Source organism: Canariomyces notabilis (genome assembly GCF_033297395.1).
Source record: "Canariomyces notabilis strain CBS 508.74 unplaced genomic scaffold N656scaffold_14, whole genome shotgun sequence".
Classification (NCBI taxonomy): Eukaryota; Fungi; Ascomycota; class Sordariomycetes; order Sordariales; family Chaetomiaceae; genus Canariomyces; species Canariomyces notabilis.
In genome coordinates, this window is record NW_027041836.1 from 411,876 (window position 1) to 433,148 (window position 21,273).

General features: G+C 56.1%; 8 protein-coding genes across 8 annotated transcripts; 6 read left to right on the plus strand and 2 right to left on the minus strand.

Moving 5' to 3' along the window:
• Positions 1-129: 129 nt before the first annotated feature.
• On the minus strand, positions 130-1,855 carry N656DRAFT_799012 (uncharacterized protein; the record flags this gene model as incomplete). Its single annotated transcript, XM_064817827.1, has 3 exons — positions 130-1,347; positions 1,485-1,644; positions 1,728-1,855. 3 exons carry the CDS (start codon positions 1,853-1,855, stop codon positions 130-132), a joined length of 1,506 nt encoding a protein of 501 aa, XP_064669208.1.
• A 150-nt stretch (positions 1,856-2,005) lies between these two features.
• N656DRAFT_145552 (uncharacterized protein) lies at positions 2,006-2,341 on the plus strand. Its single transcript, XM_064808644.1, has one exon. The coding sequence runs from the start codon at positions 2,120-2,122 to the stop codon at positions 2,297-2,299; it is 180 nt and encodes a 59-aa protein (XP_064669209.1). The 5' UTR covers positions 2,006-2,119; the 3' UTR covers positions 2,300-2,341.
• A 4,101-nt stretch (positions 2,342-6,442) lies between these two features.
• Positions 6,443-8,605, plus strand: N656DRAFT_711230 (translation initiation factor eIF-2A; the record flags this gene model as incomplete). Its single annotated transcript, XM_064811736.1, has 2 exons — positions 6,443-7,027; positions 7,088-8,605. The coding sequence occupies 2 exons, from the start codon at positions 6,443-6,445 to the stop codon at positions 8,603-8,605; spliced, it is 2,103 nt and encodes a 700-aa protein (XP_064669210.1).
• Positions 8,606-9,397: 792 nt separating this feature from the next.
• N656DRAFT_780368 (glucose galactose transporter) lies at positions 9,398-11,604 on the plus strand. Its single transcript, XM_064815359.1, has 6 exons — positions 9,398-9,797; positions 9,872-9,919; positions 10,043-10,689; positions 10,754-10,805; positions 10,870-11,260; positions 11,324-11,604. The coding sequence occupies exons 1-6, from the start codon at positions 9,779-9,781 to the stop codon at positions 11,499-11,501; spliced, it is 1,335 nt and encodes a 444-aa protein (XP_064669211.1). The 5' UTR covers positions 9,398-9,778; the 3' UTR covers positions 11,502-11,604.
• Positions 11,605-11,652: 48 nt separating this feature from the next.
• Positions 11,653-13,678, plus strand: N656DRAFT_145584 (uncharacterized protein). The gene is made up of 2 exons (XM_064808645.1): positions 11,653-12,144; positions 12,203-13,678. The coding sequence occupies exons 1-2, from the start codon at positions 11,858-11,860 to the stop codon at positions 13,503-13,505; spliced, it is 1,590 nt and encodes a 529-aa protein (XP_064669212.1). The 5' UTR covers positions 11,653-11,857; the 3' UTR covers positions 13,506-13,678.
• A 1,076-nt stretch (positions 13,679-14,754) lies between these two features.
• N656DRAFT_769275 (uncharacterized protein) lies at positions 14,755-15,631 on the plus strand (the record flags this gene model as incomplete). The annotated part of the gene is made up of 3 exons (XM_064813689.1): positions 14,755-14,824; positions 14,877-15,454; positions 15,515-15,631. 3 exons carry the CDS (start codon positions 14,755-14,757, stop codon positions 15,629-15,631), a joined length of 765 nt encoding a protein of 254 aa, XP_064669213.1.
• N656DRAFT_780370 (uncharacterized protein) lies at positions 15,512-17,130 on the minus strand. The gene has a single exon (XM_064815360.1). The coding sequence runs from the start codon at positions 16,940-16,942 to the stop codon at positions 15,842-15,844; it is 1,101 nt and encodes a 366-aa protein (XP_064669214.1). The 5' UTR covers positions 16,943-17,130; the 3' UTR covers positions 15,512-15,841.
• Positions 17,131-18,662: 1,532 nt separating this feature from the next.
• N656DRAFT_769277 (initiation factor 2) lies at positions 18,663-21,127 on the plus strand (the record flags this gene model as incomplete). Its single annotated transcript, XM_064813690.1, has 2 exons — positions 18,663-20,919; positions 20,976-21,127. 2 exons carry the CDS (start codon positions 18,663-18,665, stop codon positions 21,125-21,127), a joined length of 2,409 nt encoding a protein of 802 aa, XP_064669215.1.
• Positions 21,128-21,273: the final 146 nt, after the last annotated feature.

Genomic DNA, 21,273 nt, shown 5'->3' on the forward strand with positions numbered 1-21,273 from the left:
GAATGAGACCGTGACAAAAAAGTAAAAGAAACCATGGAGCCGCAATCGGGTCTTGGTATGTCAGGGCGACAGAGAGCATCAAAGAGAGAAATGTCCTCAACTTGGCGTCGCATCACAGGCCCGGGGGGTTTAGCTCTTGCTGCCGTTGGACTCGTCGGCGACGGCGGGGTAATACTTTGCCTCGAGCGAAGGGCTGCGGAAGGGGCACGCGTCAAGCAAGGCCTTGTCGCCGCGGTCGTCGTGGCGCTTGATGCCGAAGCCGTAACCGGAGCGCACGCCAATGTACTGCACGCCGCTGAGCAGCTGCCACACCATCCAGTAGACGTCCTCGAGGCACGGGTCGACGGGCTCGTTCCAGAGGGGCATGGGCAGGCCGTGGTAGCGCGGTTCCGAGTCGTTGGTCCAGTCGAGCCACATCCGGTTGGCCAGCCAGCGCTCGGGCTTGTACAGCTTGGGAGGGTTCTTGGACTGCTTCTTGGCCGCTTTTCGGTTGTGCCGGCCACGGTTGCGATAGGCGAGACGCTCCTCCATGGGCGGGACAACCCAGCCGCCTTGTGCGAGGAGGGTGCCCTTGCGCTCTGGGATGGCCGGGCCCCGGAAGAGATTGACGACGTTCTTGTCGCCCGGAATGGCGATGACGCGCACGGCGTAAATGAAGGACTTGGCCTTGATCGCCCTGAAAGTCGGGTCTTCGGTGAAGGAGAATATGTGGCGCAACTCGTCCATCTTTTTCGCGATCATCTCCTCAAGGTCGAACATGCGGGTTTGGATGAAGCCATCGTACGGGCCCTCGCTGCTGGCACGACGGATCGCGTTGGACGAAGAACTGGCGCTGGCAACGTCGGTCTGCGATCCATCCGACTCCTCGGTCGACTCGTTATCGGTCTTTGGCGAGGGCGAGTTCTGCTCACCAATGATGCCGGTGCTGGCGACTGGGACCTCGTCGCGATTGAGGTCGAGAGCTGTGCGAGGAGCAGCAGAGGCGTCGACATGGCCCTCAGTAACGGCGACTGCCTTTCCCTTGCCCTTGTCGGCGGACGACTCAGGCGACTGAAGCGAGGTGGAAGCTGCAGCGGCGATGGCCTGCTCGCGCTGTTGCTGGAGCTTGTCCTCATGAGCCTCCTTGATGGCGGGGAACATGCGTCGAGTGGACTCGGGCACTTTGATCTGCTCGACGACTTTGGCAGGGTCATGCATGGCCAACCAGGCGTAGGCGTCCTGGATGCCGCACAGCTGTAGGAGCTCCTCGTCGGCTCCAGAGATCCGTTTGACTTGGATCTCGAGGTAGAACTGGCGCTCCCCATTTGCATGGGTCAGCCAGTCGCCAGCGAGGGCGGATTTGTTCCACTGTTGCAAAAGGTCATCAGCATCAAGTTCAATTTCAAATCACAATCGAAGGTAACAGAAGCCAAAAGAGTTACAAAGAAAAGAGCGGAGGGGAGCGAAACCAAAACGGAAATGTGGAAGAAATTGCTAAGACTTACTGCTTCCTTCGAGTCGAGGTGCTGTATGGCGCGGATGTACACATCCGCTGTGGGGGTCCCGACGTTGGTCAGGCCACTTGAGCCGGAGCTCGAAGCTTGCGCGCCGCCAGCATTGCTGCCGGCGGTCGCCACGGCGGGATCGGCTGGGTTTCCAGCGATCCTGATAAACAGGGCGGTCAGTAAAGGCGTGTTCTTTTCAATTGAGGTTCAAGTTAGGGCTGGGCGGCTTCAAATTCCACGTACCAGTCGAGGTGGAGAACCTTGCGGTTCTCCGCCCTCTCGTAGGTCTCGAGGACCCGGGCCTTGACCTTCATCATGGCCACCATCTGCTCGTGATGGTGGCCGAGGAGCCACGCGTTGGTACGCTCCATTTTGCTACGCCTTGACGCAGCAAGCCGATCGCCCATTGAGGAGGGCAGCGAAGGGATTGGCGACCGCGGGGAATCGACGGTCGGCAAAAGAGAAAGAGAGAGAGAGAGAAAAGCGGGCGGCGGGCGGAGCGGAGAGAGCGGAGGAGAAGAAGGAAGGGACTCCCAGTCTTCGTCGGAGTCGGTGGCTGTTTTGAAGAAAAGAAAAGTCAGCCTTTCGTGATCTCATAAGAAGGAAAGAAAGGAAGGAAATTGTGCAGGGAAAGGATGAATTTATGCTCGAGCAAGGCGGTCAATGCTGCCTGTCTGCGTCGCCGGGCGGTCCAAGCTAGCTGTCTGCGTCGTAATAATCGTCGCATACACGTCGCGTATTACGGGCTGGGGCCGACGATGCGAAGGTCGCAGCCCGGCCCACGCTCACGGCGAATGATCGGGGTGAGACCATAGACTGTGGCGCCGAGCACCCCCTGAACGACGAGGCTGCCAACGACGACAAGCTCGTTGACAGTGAAAGCCATACCCACGGCCAGAACTAAGGGTAGCCCGTTGTCTGCCTGTGAAAGGGCCAATCTCTGACTGTCTCATCGCCACTTGGAGTTGTGTAGTTTGCTTGTGCTTGCGAATCTGTTACCCTCAGTGTAGTCTTGGACTTACCGAGAAAGATATCAGCCTCGAGACCCTGCCAGAGGCGGGCCTCGAGGGTCTCCCAGAAGCTGGGAGCACCGGCGTGCGCTTCCTTCACCATCTGAGACTCGGTGGTTAGCACAATGTGGAGGGTCTCAATGGCCTGGGAAGCAGGCGATGCGTGACCGATGGGTTACGTGACAAGAGGAAGTGAGAGGGTTGCGTCGGGGGATGAAAGAAGGTTGTCTGAGGATGGAACTATGGTGTCGCGATGGAGAAAGACAGTCTTCAGATCAGAATACTGAACTGCTGATCGTCCAATCTCTCGCCGTCGGTCGGTCGGCTGTGTGATTTGTACCCACCGATAAATAGCAGGTTTCAGATATCACAGGCGACTTGAAGGGGATGGCTACAGGCAAGCGACAGAGTAACAGACTAAAGAACCGATGGACTTACATTGTTTTCTCGATCACGAAGATGTGGTTGGGACGGGAGGGCTGGAGAAAAACGTCGATGGTGATGGGGAAAGAGAAGAAAGGTGGGAGATGCAAGAAGGGCTGGGTAGATATTCACTTGGAGGTGCTCGGACCCTCTGGCACTGATCTGATTCCCAGTTCATCCTTCATTTTTACTCCAAAAGGAATATCAAATGGGGTCCCGTGACTTCCGTCCGAAGGTGCTTGAACAACTATGCTCACCAGCACTGGCATGCTGACCCTCCTCCTGTGGTGCTTAAGCACAGCGATAGATAACTTGAAGCCCTGCCACGGTACTGTCCGGGGCAAGCGATAAGTTTCCTGGTTCAGTCATGGGCAGCATGACGGTAACAAGGCATTATCTCCAGCATCCATGGCTTCAGGGGCCTTGAGATATGTAACAGAAAGATGATTGTCTCCGTCATTATATCCCCATAGGAAGCTTGTTATCGTTCAGAGTCCTAGCAGTATTCACTCAACACCGTGGGCGGCTCATAAATCTGATAAAAAAAGGGGGGGGGGGGGGGGGGGGGGGGGGTGGGCATCCTGATCAGCCTCAGCCGTACCAGCTTGACAGGCTCGTCATTAGAATCACCAGCAGTGAGTGATCAGCCGTAAAGCGTGTACTTCAATGTCAGTCAAGTATACTACAGCGATCATTGGTTATGGCGAGAAATGATTGGAGCAGTGACACAACCTGGGGCAAAGGAAACGCCATTGAGGCTTATAATTGATTTGAACCTCAGTGAAGTGTACAAATTTGCTAATGGACTAGGACCCTAAAGCATGGTGTCACTTGTCAAATCCCAGCCTTGGTACTGCAATGCTTTCAACCTGTCGTGCTGACCTGACTGTATAAAGCCCTTGAGGAAGAGCGAGTGAAGAAGGGAGTGCCAGGAGGGAACAATGGAGCAGAAGTCCCATTGTCAAGCCGGAAGACAATGAGAGGCCACTTGTCGTGCCAATGGAAGTTCATGTTCATTGAAGATGCCAAGCTGCTACTGGCTAGCCAGGTGCAAGTGTTCTCTTTTCTGAAATTTAGACATTCGAGACATTAAGGACAATAGGAGAAGAGAATGCACCCCTGACGAGCATCCAATTGACTTATCACCCCCCGAGTCCCCCTTAACCGCAGAGATAACACTGAAAGATTCGGGACGTTTGGTAAGCGACGGTGGCAAGCGGCTTCCACTGTGACGCGAAGGGTTGGACATTTGTTGATGTTGAGACGTTGGATGCGGCTGAACAAGGCTGCCCACCGTTGGAGCCAGCGCCACTCGTGGAGGCTGAAATGGTCCGTGCTGCAACGCCTGGAAAACTTAAAAAACACAAACCCACAGCGGCTTGTTCCGGCGACATTTCACCCCTGTCTCGCTTCTTTTTTGTGTGTTTCAGACTCAGCCTAACATTAGCGTAAACAGTTCCCGTCCTGTCAGGGCTGACTGACGTATCAAGACGAGCATGGTGTCGAGACTGCTCAGTACGCTGTTAAGAATATGCAATTAGTATCAAAGACACCAGTTGCCACGTCTTAGTTTTACTGTCGGAGGATTTCAAGCAGTCAGTTATCTCGAATGATCTCGATTTCATATCCAGGCTTTTTGAACATCAATGGCAAGTTGGTTTACGCTTCATACGTGTAACGTTAAATTGTAACCTGTTTTTCAGTATGGTCCTTTCACCTCTTGACCATGGAAGCAAAGTGCACAAGTGAATGGGAATCCGGATAGGCTGCAATGCCCGAGTTTACGGCGCAACTACGGATACATAGCTGGTATCTGGCCTTTGAGTGAATATCGCATCCGTCCTTCACCCTGATGCAACAGCCCAAGTGCAGCACCTTCTGCTGCGGGTTAGTGACGTCACTCTCGCGCTAAGAGAAGTTACAGATTGTATCTGAGGAATGCCCACTCCCTTCGGCTGCTGAGTAGGGGTCGAGTCTACACGATATACATGGCATGGGCCCTGTAGCTGTCAACTTGTCCCGTCAGATATAGTTTCCTGGAGAGGCGAACCACTTGGTTGTACGCGCTTCACTAAAAACCAGTGGAATAGGGGTGGATGTTAAGTTGTATGCAACGCGTAAATCCTAAAGTACGCCCCGGCAAGAGAGCATGAGTTGGAAGAAGCCATCAGTTAGCCATGGGAAGCTGTGCCGCCCGCCGGCCGCGCCTAGGAAATTCATACCACAGTAGGTATCCTTGACAAAACTCGTCTTCGGTTGGCCCAAATGCGAGACTGAATTTTCTGTGCTTGAGGTGGCCAGGCCTAGCCATTGGCTACGTAGAGACTAGCCGCAGGGAGCTGCATCAAAGTCCGTTAAATGACATCTCGAGAGTCGGCAGACCGCTTCCTGAAAGCCCTCGGTGGAATGTCGTGTCGGCTGACATTAAAGAGATCGGTTTCCTGTGGGATTGGACGAGCCAGGGTGAACTGAATGAAAGTGAGCCCTGAGAGGAGATCAAGACCGGCAAGTGAGCCGGGACTCTATTTCTTGCCAGACCGCACCGAGATCAGCCTTGAAACCTAGCTTACTGTAGTATAGTGAGAAGTTTGTCGAGTCATCAAGAGAAGGGAATTGAAACGTATTGGTACAATTCCGCATTACCTAGATGGTAGGTATGTCGATATTTCCACATCGATCAAAACAATTGTAGCGGAGAAAAGAACCACATGTTCCGGGTGACGGATACGGACAACTCAGGCGCCAAGAAACCTAAACTGGAGTTTTAGTGGGTCTCTAACGGCCTGGAACCAACCCTAGTCCAGTCGCTGCTGTGGCACCCAGTTAGACCCCAGTCGGGCACGGCCTGAATCAGCTTGCAGGAAAGGTTTTACGGTAAAAAAACACCAGTCATGTTGTGGAATTTCTCCCCATTTTCGTGTTCCTTTTCTCTTTTCCCTTTGTCCTCAACCCAGCCCGGTTCAGCACGCACCGCCTTCGTCAACCTTCCCTTAGGGTGCTTCTCTTCACTGGTTCTCCCCTTTCGTGCCTGTCGGTTTTATTCTTCGGATCACAGCGTGGCCTCTTTGTTCAAACTCCGCAAGGCCCGATCCGGTTGCTTCTCCGTCGATCGCCCCGTCATCGTCTCTCCGCTGTCGCGTGGTTGTGGTGATCTTCGGATCGCATTCAAAGCGCTGTCTCCACCCGGCTGAGCCAGATCTGTCCTGCTGCACCTACAGACAGAAGACGATCAATTGTTGCTGCCTGATTGTGTTCGGTTGAGGCTTGTTGTGCTCATTGTCATTGCCGCAACTCTCCGTCACAGAACGACCAGTCACCGCCATCCGACACGTGTGCAGTACCGCGTCAAAAACTCGTCAAACCCGATCGGCTTTGTCAGAAATACGCGGACCTGTCCCGGCACTTGCGCTTTCCACCAAAGACGCAATCGGCGCTCCCTCGCGGAAAACAGCAACAGGAAACCAAGAAACCAACAAGAGCACTGAACCGACCTGCTATCGCGATCACCTGTGGCTTTCACTAGTCATGGCGAATCCGTTGCAGTTTGCTTACCGAACTCAGAAGGCCATCGGCGTCTTTGACGCTGCGCCAGTCTACGAAGCCCTCCCTGGGTTCGTCAAGCCCGAAGGGAACCTCAGGTGCTGTGTCTACTCGCCCTGCGGTCGCTACTTCGCATACGCTTCCAATGAGGGTGTCGTCGTCGTCGACGCCTCTGTCGGCCACGTACTGACCTCACTTCCTCTGACGTTCGTCTACGAGCTGAGCTTTTCCCCGCGGGGAACCTTTTTGAGCACCTGGGAACGGGCCTCCAAGGACGAGAACGGCGACGCCACCAAGAATCTCAAGGTCTGGCGCGTCGTCGAGGATCTTGCGGACGGCGCCGAGAAGCTGCCGATTGGCAAGTTCGTCCAAAAATCGCAAGCGGGCTGGAACCTGCAATACACTGCCGACGAGCGCTACTGCGCCCGCATGGTGACGAATGAGGTGCAGTTCTACAACAGCGATGACCTCTCCACCCCTTGGAACCGACTGCGCGTCGAGGGCGTGAGCGCTTTCGCCCTTGCCCCTGGCCTCAATCAAAATGTCGCCGTCTTCGTGCCCGAACGCAAGGTAATCTCATCTCACAGGTCGCAACAATCCCTTTGAATATGCTAACAGTGTCCTCCCCAGGGCCAACCCGCCGCGGTTAAGGTCTATAACGTGCCACAGTTCAACAGCCCGATTTCGCAAAAGACCTTTTTCAAGGGTGATAAGGTGCGGCTGGAGTGGAACGCTCTGGGCACCAGCTTGATCGTGCTGGCGCAGACCGACGTCGACAAGTCGAACAAGAGCTACTACGGCGAGACGACCATGTATCTTTTGAGTGCCAACGGAGCTGTTGATGCTCGAGTGACGCTGGATAAGGAAGGCCCCATCCATGACGTTGCCTGGTCTCCCAATTCGGCCGAGTTTGGTGTGGTCTATGGTTACACGCCAGCTAAGACCACCATCTTCAATAACCGGGCCGTACCTGTTCACTCGTTCCCAATTGGTCCTCGCAACACCATCATCTTCTCGCCCACTGGCAGATTCGCCTTGGTCGCCGGCTTTGGCAATTTGGCCGGTCAGATCGATGTGTACGATCTGGAGAAGGACTACCGCAAGATCTGCACCATCGAGAGTGGCAACCCTAGCGTGTGCACCTGGAGCCCAGACAGCCGTTACATTCTGACTGCCACCACGTCGCCGCGCCTCCGGGTGGATAACGGAATCAAGCTCTGGCACGTCGGCGGCAGCCTGATGTACAACGAGGACATGGTAGAGCTGTACAACGTCATGTGGCGGCCTGCATCACCAAAGAGTTTCCCTCCTGGCGAGGACCCGTTGCATCCTGTTCCAACCCCGCATCCGTCGGCACTGGCTTACCTGGGCACGGTCAAGACGCCGTCCAAGCCCGTGGGCGCCTACCGCCCGCCCGGCGCTCGCGGTGCCGATACGCCCCTGCACTTCAAGCGCGAGGACGAAGGTGGTGCGGCGCACACGGTCAGCAACGGCACGCCCTCGATCGGGTCGAATGGATTTGGTCGGCCCCGTCATCTGGTGCCGGGAGCGGAGCCGGCCGAACGTCCCTCTGTTCCCGGGGCGACTCCCGCTGAGGAGGGGAACCAGTCCAAGGCCAACAAGAACAAGAAGAAGCGCAACAAGAAAGCCAAGGACGAGGGCGCCAATGCCCAGGCAGCAGAAGGGACAGGGGCCCGGGCGGCTACTGAAGGCGGTCTTGCGCCGTCTCCGCGCGAGTACGGAACCGGATCGGGCGCCGAGGGCCGCAGCCCTGACCGGCGCGGTCATGCCCACCACGCGCGCAGCCGGTCACGCCATAATAATAATGCTAATAGTAGCCACAACAACAACAACCTGCAGCCTCCCCGCAACCGCAGCAACACGCAGCGCGCCCGCTCTCAGAGCCGCCCTGGCCACGCCCAGGCCGCCAACCAGGCAGGTGGTGGTGCACCCGCCGGTGGGGGCGACGGACCGGGCAACGCCAATGCCAAGAAGATCCGCAGCTTGCAAAAGAAGATTCGGGCGATTGAGGACCTCGAGATGCGGCTTGCGGGCGGCGAGAAGCTTGAGGATACGCAAGTTAAGAAGATTGCGACCAAGGCGGCTGTCCTTAAGGAGTTGGAGACCCTGGAGAAGGAGCAGGCTTAGGCTTAGGTACTGTTGGCTTGGGCGGCTGTAGCTGGATCTGTTCTGTCGCCGAGGTCACGGCGGTGCGCGGGCGGAGCAAGACTTTGCTTCCCGCGAGGCGTGAAAGCCTTGTGGGTCGTGGTTCTGCCTTGCTGGCGTGCGAAACGGGTTGGTTGGTGCGCCATTTGGCGGGTTGGCCTGCCCGTTGGGTGGTTAGGCTCCGGGAAAGGAACCCTTCTCCTGTACGAGGGAGGGTTCTGCTTGGGGAATGAAGAAGGGGAGGGGATTTCACGATATCCTGGCAGCCCTTAGCAAGCCCGGAATGGGGTGGCTTGCTTGGGTAAGGCAACTTAGTTGTTGGGATAGAGATCCTATCGCGGATGCGGTACTGCTTTGTAGTTGCAGAGCTGAGGCCAGGAGAAGAAGCAGAGAGAAGAAAAAACCAATAAACTGGCGCTTTACGCGTAGAGTTCCGTTTCTGGACTTTGGTTTAGTCTCGTATAATACGGAGATGTGGCTGCATCAACGTGAGACTTGTCGACAGCACCCAACACACAGCTTGCACTGACTTCTTACTACATAATCCATCTAGATGAGTTACGAAGTATGCGGCCGGATTCTCTTTTACACAAGGCCGGGGGGTTAGTAACGGTATGCTGATCACTGCCGCAACTATGAGAGTGGTCTAGATGGCTCTCTATTTAACCGTGGCCAGCGGTTGGAGGTATGTCTTGAGAGGGGAGCCCTCGCCCACACATATCCAACGCTTGGTACAGAGAGGGGGAGAAGAAGCGGGCTGCCCAACGGCTTACACATGTACGTCCCGATGCTACGGTTAACCCAACCACATAATCGCCCGCCCGGCATCGAGCTGGGAATTGTGTTTATCTGGGTTTCGTGACCCCGCCTTGAATAGTAGTACCTAGGTGGTTGAACTTTCGGTTTGCAGCATGCTGACATCCAGGATTCCGAGTCAGTGACTGCGAGGGCTCGAACGATAACCTTGGTGATTTTAGACAACTCCCTTACTATCAGAGACAACCTGAAGTGGACTTACGGGATGGTACATCACTGAGACAAATTCGAACCAGAACCAGGTCCCAGCTTGCAAACATGGGCGGCCTGTGGAGTAGGAAGATCACGGTCAGCGACGACACGGTCACGAGTGCCGCGCTCTTGACCTTGAGGCAGTCAATGGTTCCAAATTTGCTTGGTATGGGACTCGCCCCAGGGAGGAGACTTGGGCTATACAGCTGATTGTGTCCTTACCTTACCTTTACCGTCTAGTTACCGTGCTGTTTTTCCTCTGGGGCTTCGCCTACGGCCTGCTCGATGGTTCGTTGCTCAATCCATTATCTGCTTTTACAGCTCCTTGTATATCATGAAACCAGCTCTCCGGAGGCGAGACACACAGCGTGAAACTGACATGGTCCTCAACCAAAATCCATGAGCACACAGTCCTCAACTCGCACTTCCAGAGAGAGCTAAACATCTCGGCGAGCATGGCCGCGGGCCTATCGTCGGCCTATTTCGGCGCCTACTTCATCTGCCCGCCGACTGTGTCCGGGTGGATCCTGCACCGCTTCGGGTTCCGGGTGACTTTTATGAGCGGGCTGGGCATATTTGCCGTGGGGTGTCTGCTGTTTTGGCCGTCGGGCGTGAACCGGTCCTTTGGCGGCTTCTGCGGCAGCATGTTTGTCGTCGGCGCGGGGCTGGCCACCCTCGAGACCGCCGCCGACCCGTTCCTGTCCATCTGCGGCCCGCCCCGCTACTCCGAGATCCGCCTCAACCTGGCCCAGGCCGTGCAGGGCGTGGGCTCCTTCGTCGCGCCACTGCTGGCGTCAAGGGTCTTCTTTGCGCACACGGTGGATGATGTGGACGGGTTGAGGAACGTCCAGTGGGTGTACCTGGGCGTGGCGTGCTTCAACGTCTTGTTGATCGCACTCTTCTTCCTTGCGCCCATGCCCGAGATCACGGATGCCGATATGCACCAGCAAGAGAACGAGATTGGGGGGTATGACCCGGGTCCGTTCCGCAAGCAGACAAATCTGTTCCTGGCTGTGTGGTCTCAGTTTTGTTATGTCGGTGCGCAGGTGGCTGTCGCGGTGAGTTCAGTTGACATGTTCAATTGCGAGCCATATTATTGATGGGGTTGCTGACCAGCTGCAGAACTATTTCATCAACTTCTGTGAGGAAGCCGGGCGTGATCGGCCTACATCATGTAGGTGATCCTTTTTCTCCCGGACGAAGAAAATGCGTCAGACGGACCGACTAACGCTGAATAGCTGATCTCCTCGCTGTTGGCCAGGGTCTCTATGCCTTCAACCGCTTCGTCGCCGGCGGCCTTCTTACCATTCCAATGTTCAGGCCCCGCTACATGCTGGCGGTCTATCTCGGGCTCTGCTTCGTGTTTGTGGTTGCAGCAATGAACACGGCCGGCACCGTGTCTATCGCCATGCTGATCCTGGTCTTGTGCTTCGAGTCGTGTTGCTTTGCCACCATCTTCACGCTCGGCCTCCGTGGACTAGGGCGGCACACGAAAAGGGGCGGGTCGCTGCTGGTTGCGGCGATTTCCGGGGGAATGGTCTTTCCGCCTATGACTGGAGCGGTTCTGGATAGGCGGAACGCCCACGTCGCCATGGCCATACCAATGATGGGCTATATCCTGGCCTGGATGTGAGTTTCGGCTTACCTGTTCTCCCGGGTCTGTGTCTTCGCTGGCTGATCCGAATTCCTCAGCTATCCTCTCTATGTTAACGTCTGGAAGAAGGATGTCATGGACACCCATCGAGAAACAAAGGTCGGTATTGTGCCACCGGCGGGCAAGGACAAGTCGCTTCATCTCGAGGGGCAGGCGGTGGGCCCAGAGAAGACAGGTGCCGGGGCAGCGCCAGAGGTCCAGGAGCTTCCCACCTAGGAAAGAGATAGTGTAAGCAACGTTGAAAGAAGCAGCAGTTGAGGTGAAAATCACACGATCAACCCTAACCCCAGAGACTCAAGGCAAAGCCGCGCATGTGCCTCTTTTGTTTATTTGGTTCGTCCATGGCAAAACAAGACGTGAAGTGACATTGATGATTCTGATTTGTAGTCAAAGCAATTCAGCAAATGTCTTTGTGGTGTGAATGTTGAATCTCGTGCTTTACACCTTCCATTCGTTGTTAAGTTTGAGCAGCCCGCAAGCATTTTAGCTTTCCCTCTCCCAAGCCACCACAGACCAACTCAGTAGAGTTGACTCCGCCGGTTGCCCTCATCGCGCCGCAAGAGTCAACTACCATGAGTGAACTTCCGTATCCCTACAAGGATGAGTCGAAATTCGAGGAGCTGACCGTGGCTCCGGCGTCTCAATATGACAGGGGCTGGTTCCGGTTTCGCAGCGGGAAGGCACTCCCTCGTGTCCGCCGCAGCGGAAGGCAGGTGAAGGGCCCCCGGTTATTAGGCGCAATGTGCCTTCATGTACTTGCAAACAGTCTCAGCGCCCTGCCTGACAACTTCGTGCTCTCGCTGCCAACACATTTGTGTTGGGAATTGTGGAACGAGTTGATGGGTTGGAATTCCACTAGGTGCGAGAGACTCTATGTCCCATCTTCTCGGTGGCTTTGCTTATATCAAGGATTCCAGACCTATCTCGCTCCGTGACTGGGCCGTCGTTTCGAAGGCATTTGAAGCAGACGGTTTTGGCGAGGCAGAGCGCCAGCTTACTAGTACCGTCTCGGGCGATAAACATCAAGGCGAAATCACCATCCCCATGGGCCTTCGCCGGTTTTCCCAGGAGATACCCGACCCGCGGTGTGAGCTGAGCGTCTACACGAATCCGCTTGGGTCATTGGACGGTTGTCTCACATACCTCCGCATCGAGAATGTCAAGCACTTCCAGGCCCAAGAATTACTCTCCTTGGCGGGGCTCAGCTCCCTGGCAGTGCTTGAAATAGTTGAAGAGGAGTCAAAGGCAGACGCAATTCACCGAATGAGTACCCGTGTCGCAAGGGGTTGGAGTGAAATGACCAACCCATTTGCTGAGCTGCGGGTTATGATACTCTCTTCCGGCTCCCCTGGACTGTCAGAAGGTCTTTTGAACTATGTGCTTCAGTTCCCAAAGCTAGAGATTCTCGACGTCAGTGCCTTGTCGTCCTCGTCGATGTTTCGGTGGCGGAATTCGAGGAACATCGCTAAGAGTTTGGGATGGGAAGCCTCGCTGCCACGGCACGAGTCGCACTTCGTGTCATATGCGGATGCTTTATATGATCGCCGAACAAAAAACCACCGGAAGTCAAGAATGGAGAACCTGGGTCTACTCTTTGAGGACGACAGGCAGCCGGTAGCTCTAATTCCCCGTCCTCGAGGGCTCCTCGACCATGACTACACCAAAGGCGGTCACCATACAGGCCTAACGGATCGCCTCGATCAGGGCTGGCAAGCATTTCTGAAAGGCAACCATTCATTTGCTACACCTGGCGGCATCGAACAGATAAGAAGACTCCGTTCAGGACCCATGATAAGCTACCCCGAACCTCGCCAGTGGTGGGCACATGAAGGGCCGGCCGGCAGTGATGTCTTTTGGTTTTTGTCTCTTCTTTCTCACATGGAACGCGATGCACTCAACTCCTCCATTCAAGCCCGAGTTCTGGGTATTCCTGTGATGACAAGAAGATTCGTCACCCTCCGACTAAGAGGTCCTTGCCTCCTTCCAGCACATCGCCTGTGGTCTGACGAGAGTCGTATCATATTCTCTCGGTCTAAAGGCGGTGAGAAGCAGAAGCAGAAGCAGGAGGCTCCGATGGATCCTCGGCCCGAGGAGGAGCAAGTGCAGAGAGGCTTAGAGCGTCCAGGGGAGAAAGAGGAGCCAAATATAAGGCTTCGCAAGCGGCAGAAACTTGGGGATGTCCTTGCAACTTTCGGCGTGCCAGGGAGTGGTACTGGGTAGAGGTCGGTTCAGCTGTAGCTACGCAAGCAGACATCTCACTTCCTACTGTAGTAGGTTTCTCCAAGTGGATGGTGGCTAGGTGATCAATTAAGAGAATCCAGCTACCTACTGCAGCTTCTCAGCACACTGCCCTCCTGAAGACAATGGCCTCAACGACCCGACGAGGCGACGACTGGATCGCATGAGGTATAAGGATGTATCAAGCGAAAAATTTCTCCGTTCCCCAATGGTGCAGCGAGCTGCCAGAGACAGAGGGTAAGTGCCAGAAATCAATCTATCCTCCAGTTTCCCCTCCAGAATGCCATGGTATAAGACTCAAACCAGAGTGAATATGAAGGAATTGTTTTATGAATGATGAGGAGAAAAGGGAAGAAGCGAAGCTGCGAGGCCGAAGATTTTCAAATGATATTTGACCATTGCGAAGTGGGGCATTGCCCGTCTTGGCCAATCAGAATTTAGCGGCGGTACGAATGTATGTACAGTACACTAATACACTCATGTTTCATTCTCTCATCCGTTGATTGATAAATCAGAGGTTAGTGGTCGACATATCGTTCGTCAGCCTGGTCAGGTATATCGCGATGAAAGCCAGAAGCTCATATGATCTCAGGATTACACATACATGTAGCAGATCAAGTAACCACTGCAGTTTCATACAGAGGCACTGGCCGTCTGGCGCAATTATTTGACTGTAGAATGAATACTGTATCGTATTTATGTATCGTACAAGTTGTAAACGATTTCCTGGCTGTCTGCTTACAAAAGGGGAGCTGAGAATTGGGATATCAGGTAAGGTACCTAATGCAGTACCTCACGATAAAGGCCTAAAAGTCCATGTCTACCTTATGTATGTATGTACCTCGGGCTCTTAAAAGTCTTGTTGAGTCAACGAGCGTAGCTGCATAGTGGGGGTTTTGACAGAAGGCGGGGCTTGCAGGCGATCCTTGGGGTGCGATCCGTGAGTAAATTGCCTTTGCCCGCACCACTTCCAACATACCTGGCGTGCCTGGTTTTTTTGGCTCTTGCCTCTCACAGTTTTGTCCGTATTGTCAACAAGTTTGGATCATTCCGAAAGAGGCTTTTGCCCTTACGCTGTACATACTGGTGTTCAGGGTTCGAGTTCCTTGCCTGCCCTCGCATAGCTTCCGGCCTGAAACTGCTCAGACCACGCGCTTGAGCCCCTCAATCGTTAATCGCCGCACGAGGATAGATTATATCCCGCCACCCCTCTCCGCAAACAAGCGCAAAAATGGCAGGCGGCGGTCCCGGTGCTAACTCCCGCGGTCGCGGCGGCAAATTCAAGAAATACACGCGGGGAGGTGAGCACAATCCCACCGCTCGCCTTGAACAGAGACTGACCGGCCGGTATAGGCGGCAAGCACTTTTCGCGTGACCTGCGACCGCTCGATGCCGACGGCAATGAGATTAGCATGTGGAGTGCTGATGCTCAGAAGAAGCTCCAGGAATCCGACGAGGAGTCTGAGGAAGAGTCCGAGGAAGAAGACTCTGAGGAGGAAGAGGATAATGCCGCCGGCCCTTCAAGCACGGCCGCGGCCGAACTGAGCCGTGAGGAACGCAAGAAGGAGAAGAAGGCCCGCAAGGAAGCCGCCGCTGCCAGGGCCAGGCAGCAGGCCGTACAGGTCGGAGACCTGCCGCCGAGTGACTCTGAGGAGGAGAGCGAGGACGACATGCCCGCCAACCCGAATCATTCCCGCCAGGCGCGGAACCAGACTAAGGCGCCGGCGGCTGTCGATGAGGCTACCGAGGGCCTTGCGAAGCTGAGCACGGGCACACCGAGCAGACGGGAGCGTGAGACGCTCGAGGCTGCTCAGGCGAAGGAAAGATATCGCAAGCTGCACGAGGCCGGCAAGACGGATGAGGCCAAGGCGGACCTCGCTCGCCTGAAGGCTATTCGGGAAAAGCGCGAGGCCGAAGCAGCCCGCAGACAGGTATGAGATCCTGAACACTTTTCTTCCTCATAGTTGCCGAACGTTAACACTCCCTTGCAGGCTGAGAAGGAGGAGAAGGAGGCGCTAGAGAAGGCGCGACGGGCCGAAATGGAGGCCAGGGAAGCCAAGAGACGCGAAGCGGCGTTAGGCCCGGCGAAGAAGCCGAAGAAGAAATGAGACGATGAAGAATCTATGATAGTACAGGGGACTGCCCACATTCCCAGAAAGTCTGCGCTTTCGCTATATGAGCATCTCCAACCGGATCGCGTTTCTCCGCTTATCCATTGCCCTGCTTCGCGAAGCCGCGTATGATATCCGGAGGGGCCAAACGCCACGCAGTCGGAGAGGTAGGGCATGGTATTACAGATGTCTATACAGTACCGGCCATCAGGGCATGCCTGCTAACCCATCCGTCCCCACCGTTTCCTTCCAAAGCTCGTCAAAATCCACACCGTTCGATTTGAACATGTCCCTAATCTTCTTCGCCGCAGCGGCCTGCTTCTCAGCCGTAAATCCACCGGGCTGGGTGGTCTCGAACTGTATCATCTCGACCCAGCGAAAGAACAAGTCCTCCTTGCCAAGTTGGGCGAGCGCATCCCGGAAAGCAAACACTTGCCTCCGGCGCTCGTCCTGCTCGGCGCCCTCCCCCTGGCCCAAATCAATCGTCAACCACCCGAACCGCTCATGATGCAGCAACACCACAAGCCCAAATGCTTCCAGCTTGACATTCTTTTGATCCACCAGCCGCGTAGCCGTCACCATCCCAGCCCAGTCCAAGTCCCAGTCCCCGTCCATGGTCAAATACCCCGTCTTCTGCTGCAGCAGCATGGGGGCCGTCGCCTTGCGGACCTGGGCCATGAGTACTTCGCGAGCGTCGCGGGCAGCCTTTGCGTCCTCGGCAAGCAAGTCGCCAGCCTCGGCGAGCTGCCGGTCCCAAGACGGGCGGCTGCGGCGGACGTAGATCTCACGGTCACGGAATCCCACCGCCCAGCGCCAGCGGACGGGGCTGCCGCGGCCGGCGGTGCCCGCGCCGACGACAAACTCGTACGGCCACGGCCAGACGAAGACGGCCAGGAGGAAGTCGAGCAGGAAGGTGAAGGCGCGCCCGACGATGGTCCCGCCCAGCTCCCGCCACGTCGACTCGGCAGCTACTACCGTCGTGCTGTTGCGGTGGCCCAGCGCCGACCACGCCAGGTCCAAATAGTACGGCAGGATGTGGGCCATGCGCCAGACGAAAATACACGCCACGGCCACGTTCATGGCCACGGGCACCAGGAACAGCTTGCGCTTGAAGGATGCTGGCCGCGGGTCCATGTGCGTGATGTACACGTGCCCGGGGGGAAGGGTGGCGTAGAAGGGCTTGAGAGCCTCCGGGGCCGGGCGGAAGGGGGCAGGGGGTTCGGAGGGGTTGTTCTTGTTAGTGGTTTTGGTTGAAGAAGGGCGGGAAAGGCGTGCTTTGCCCTTGGCGGTTTTGGACGGTTCGGCCATGATACGTCTGTGTTTGGCCTCTGGGTGCTTGTTGAAACTTTTTCTCCCCCGGGATGATATTGGCGATGCGTTAAAAGGCCGGAATAGGAAAAATGAAGAATGATGAACCACTTCAGCACCCCTATGAGACCCCCTATGAGAAAGAGGACGTGTGCTTCCCGGAATGCGCCGCTTTGGGAAAACGTTTGTATGCGCCGTTCACGATGATTGGACTTCGGCTTGAGAGTCAAGCCTTGTATCCAGTGCCGTGGAACCCTAACCCAGGTACAAGTACATAGCCCCTTACGCAGCGGCAGTCTGCGGCATCGCTCGGTGATTCGCTGTAACGTTACGGTATTCTTTCGATACGCTACCGTACCTCGGGCGTAGCTTACCGAGCCTCGTGTGAGCTTACCTCGACCTTTCAAGTCCCACCCCTGTACCGGTAACCGCCTTAGCGAGCGAATAAAAAGCGGAGGTGTTGATAACCGATAACTGCTTTGGTAGAGACATTTCGAGGCCGATCCCCAAACTTCGACTCTTTGTGGTAGGAGAACGCCATGCCTCGCCGGTTCCAAGAATGATGAGGCGCGAATTATGGCAGGTACGTACAGAATGCCAGCTTTGGACGTCTTGCGGAGACTGACGAGGTTTTGTGAGTCAGAAGCAGAAGCGTCCGTCTGCGTGCTTGATCTGTCGGTTCAACTCTACCTACAGACGATGCATTCGCCCTGCGCTTCCCTCGTTACCAGACTCCTCTAGCGGCACATCTTTGGACTACCGCTCAGGGACATTATTACGGCATAATGGGCGGTCAGACAGGTTATACTCGGCCGTAGCTGGCAGCAGCGGCAATGGGCACCGCAGTGCTCCCGACATGAAGGCGACGTCGAGGTTTGGGACGTCTCCATGGACACGTCAGGGTCATGGTTTGCCGCGATTTTACTCAATAGGCTCCCTCCCAAGCTGGGCAACACAACAGCCAACATCTACCACTGCTCGAGATGGGCTGCTACCTCACGAGCGCGAAGCAAAGAAGCGGGCGTCTGGCACAAGCGGTACGGTCACCCCTCCTTCCGGCGGGAATGCACAAGCAGCCAATAATGCGGACGATGGGCTGCTGCCTCACGAGCGCGCTGCAAAGGAACGAGCTTCAGTCCAAGTACGAACGGTGCGATCCCTACGCCATACGCAGCCTAATTCCCGAAGCGAGCCGGCGTCAGCCCCCAAGGATCGTCTGCAAGCCCGGGCTTTTTACATGCCACAATCGCCCTCTACTGGAGTGCCAGCTGCCCAAAGAGATATGGATCGAGGGAGACCGCCGCGGCGAGCAAACACAGCAGACGCACTCACACCCCTTTTCGAGCAGGAGCTCACAGCGAGGAGAAGATTATGGGGCACGGAATCTTCATCCACACGCCCACAGACACTGAGGGAATCGGCGCTGCCGGAGTTTCCTCTTTCGTCCACACGCCCACAGACACCGAGGGAATCGGCGTTGCCAGAGTTCCCTCTTTCATCCACACGCCCACAGACACCGAGGGAATCGGCGTTGCCAGAGTTTCCCCTTGTGAAGCCGAGGGAGTCGGCGTTGCCAGAGTTTCCCCTTGTGAAGCCGAGGGAATCGGCGTTACCGGAGTTGCCTCTTATTCAAAGGGCTTCACCAAGGTCGCTCAAAGCGCCTGCGGCTCGTTCTCCTGACTCCCAAGACACCAACAGCGCACAAGGCCCTGCGGTTGCAATGGAGTGGTCACATCTCGCTCGTCGGCGACAAGCAGTTGCCCGGAAGCTTGATCTGTCAAGGCCGCTGGATCCAGGTCAGCTATTTGGCGAGCAGCAGCAACCTTCCCGGGTGCCACTCAATCCGAGATCACCACTCGGCAGACAGCAAGCCTCGGCCCAACGCGCCCAGCCGAACGACGACCCATGGAAGGAACTGCTCCAAAGCCAGAGTGACCCTGACAAGAAACAGAAACAATCCGATCCAGACGTGGATATCAAAACTTGGGCTTGGGTCGATGAGGATGCCAGTAGATTCGACGGCACAACAAAGGACATGCCGATGCAGCAGAAAGTTAGTCCAGCCCCGCGAGTGAGTGATTCTTCCGCTCCCGACTCTCGCTGGCGGGATAAAAAGAGCCGGAGAAGCCGTGACGACCGTGACGACCGTGTACGGCGATCGGATAAACCTAAGAATACTGCCTCCCGTCGTAGCTACGAGGAGGACGACGATTTCGACGAGTCGTACGAAGAGCGCCGCCGACGGAAGGCTGAACGGCAGAGGCAAAAGCTGGCGGCATTAGAAGCAGCTGGCCCGACACCAATTTTACTGCCAGAGTATATCAGTGTAGCTAATCTGGCTACGGCCCTGCGTCAAAAGGTCGATGTCTTTGTAGCGCAGCTCGAGGACCTTGGTTTTGAGGAGGTCAGCAAAGAAAACATCCTGACGGGCGAGACAGCAGCCCTGATAGCTCAGGAATACGGCTTCGAACCGACGGTGGATACGGGTGAGGATGAAGACCTCAAGCCGCGACCACCTCCGGAAGATCTTTCTTCTTTACCGCTGCGCCCGCCCGTCGTCACCATCATGGGTCACGTCGACCACGGTAAAACCACGCTGTTGGACTACCTGCGCAAGTCTTCTATCGTGGCCCAAGAACACGGCGGCATCACACAGCACATTGGTGCCTTTTCGGTGAAGATGTCGTCCGGAAAGCAAATCACGTTTCTCGACACACCCGGCCACGCCGCCTTCCTGGCGATGCGCCAGCGTGGTGCTCTAGTTACGGACATGGTGATTCTGGTGGTTGCTGCCGACGATAGTGTCATGCCGCAGACGCGGGAAGCAATCAAGCATGCCCGTGCCGCCAAGGTTCCCATCATTGTGGCCATCAACAAGATTGACAAGCCTGAGGCCAACGTCGACCGTGTCAAGTCTGATTTGGCCAGCCACGGCGTTGAGATTGAGGATTACGGCGGCGATGTGCAGGTTGTCTGCGTCAGCGGCAAGACGGGCCAGGGTATGGACGACCTAGAGGAGAACATCTTGACGCTCTCGGAGATGCTCGACATTCGCGCCGAAACGGACGGCATGGCCGAGGGGTGGGTGCTAGAGTCCACCATCAAGCCACTTGGGCGCGTCGCTACGGTGCTGGTAAAGCGTGGCACGCTTCGGCCGGGTGACTTCATCGTCGCCGGGTGCGCCCATGCCAAGATCCGCTCGCTCCGCAATGAGGCAGGTGTTGAGGTTCGGGAAGCCCCCCCTGGGACGGCAGTCGAGATTCTCGGCTGGAAGGAGCCTCCAGAAGCCGGTGACATGGTTCTTCAGGCACCCGACGAGGACAAGGCCAAAGCAGCAGTGCGATACCGACAGGAGCTCAAGGACCGCGGGGAGGTGATTGCGCAGATGGCGCAGCAGGAGCAGGACCGGCGCGAACTGGAGCGGGAGAGAGAGGAGGCTGCTGCTGCCGCGGACTCTGGCAAAGATGGCGACCCCGCAAATACGGAGCCCGAACAATCAGGTACCAAATACGTCAACTTCACCGTCAAGGGCGACGTTCACGGCTCGACCGAGGCCGTCGCCGCATCCATTCTCGAACAGGGCAACAACGAAGTGCGTGCACGCGTGCTGCGCTCATCGCCAGGCCAGATCAACGAGTCGGACGTGGAACACGCCGCCGTCTCGGGCAGCACCATCGTCAACTTCAACAACCCCATCCCGCCTCGCATCAGGGCCCTGGCAGATGATGCGGGAGTCAAGATCATGGAGCATAACATCATCTACAACGTGATTGAGGATGTCAGGGAACAGTTGGCGGCGGCGCTGCCGCCCGTCATCATCCAGAAGGTGGTGGGCGAGGCCGAGGTGCTGCAGATCTTCCCTATCAACCTCAAGGGGCGGGTCTACAAGAACATCGCGGGCTGCAGGGTTAACAATGGTTTGGTATTGAAGGGCGCCAAGGCCAGGGTCCTGCGGCACGGTGAGACGGTCTTCGAGGGTAGGTCTCTTCTTTTATCAGGTGATACATAACAACGGCTAACGGTGGGAATCTAGGCGTTATTGAGACTCTCAGACAAGTCAAAAAGGATGTCACCGAGATGAAGAAGGGTAGCGAGTGCGGTCTGTCATTTGCAGACTGGGACGAGCTCCGACAGGGCGACCACATCCAGGTCCTAGAGGAGATCGTCGAGAAGAGGCGGCTGTAAGATGGTTGGATCTCTGTATTTCTACGATAGAAGGCGGGGTGCGGATATGTCTGGGCCATGTGTCACGGCTTCTTATATCACTGGTCAAAGCGTGGATACTAGATAGATCGGCGTGGATGCGCATACAACGGTGGGTGGCCGGTAGA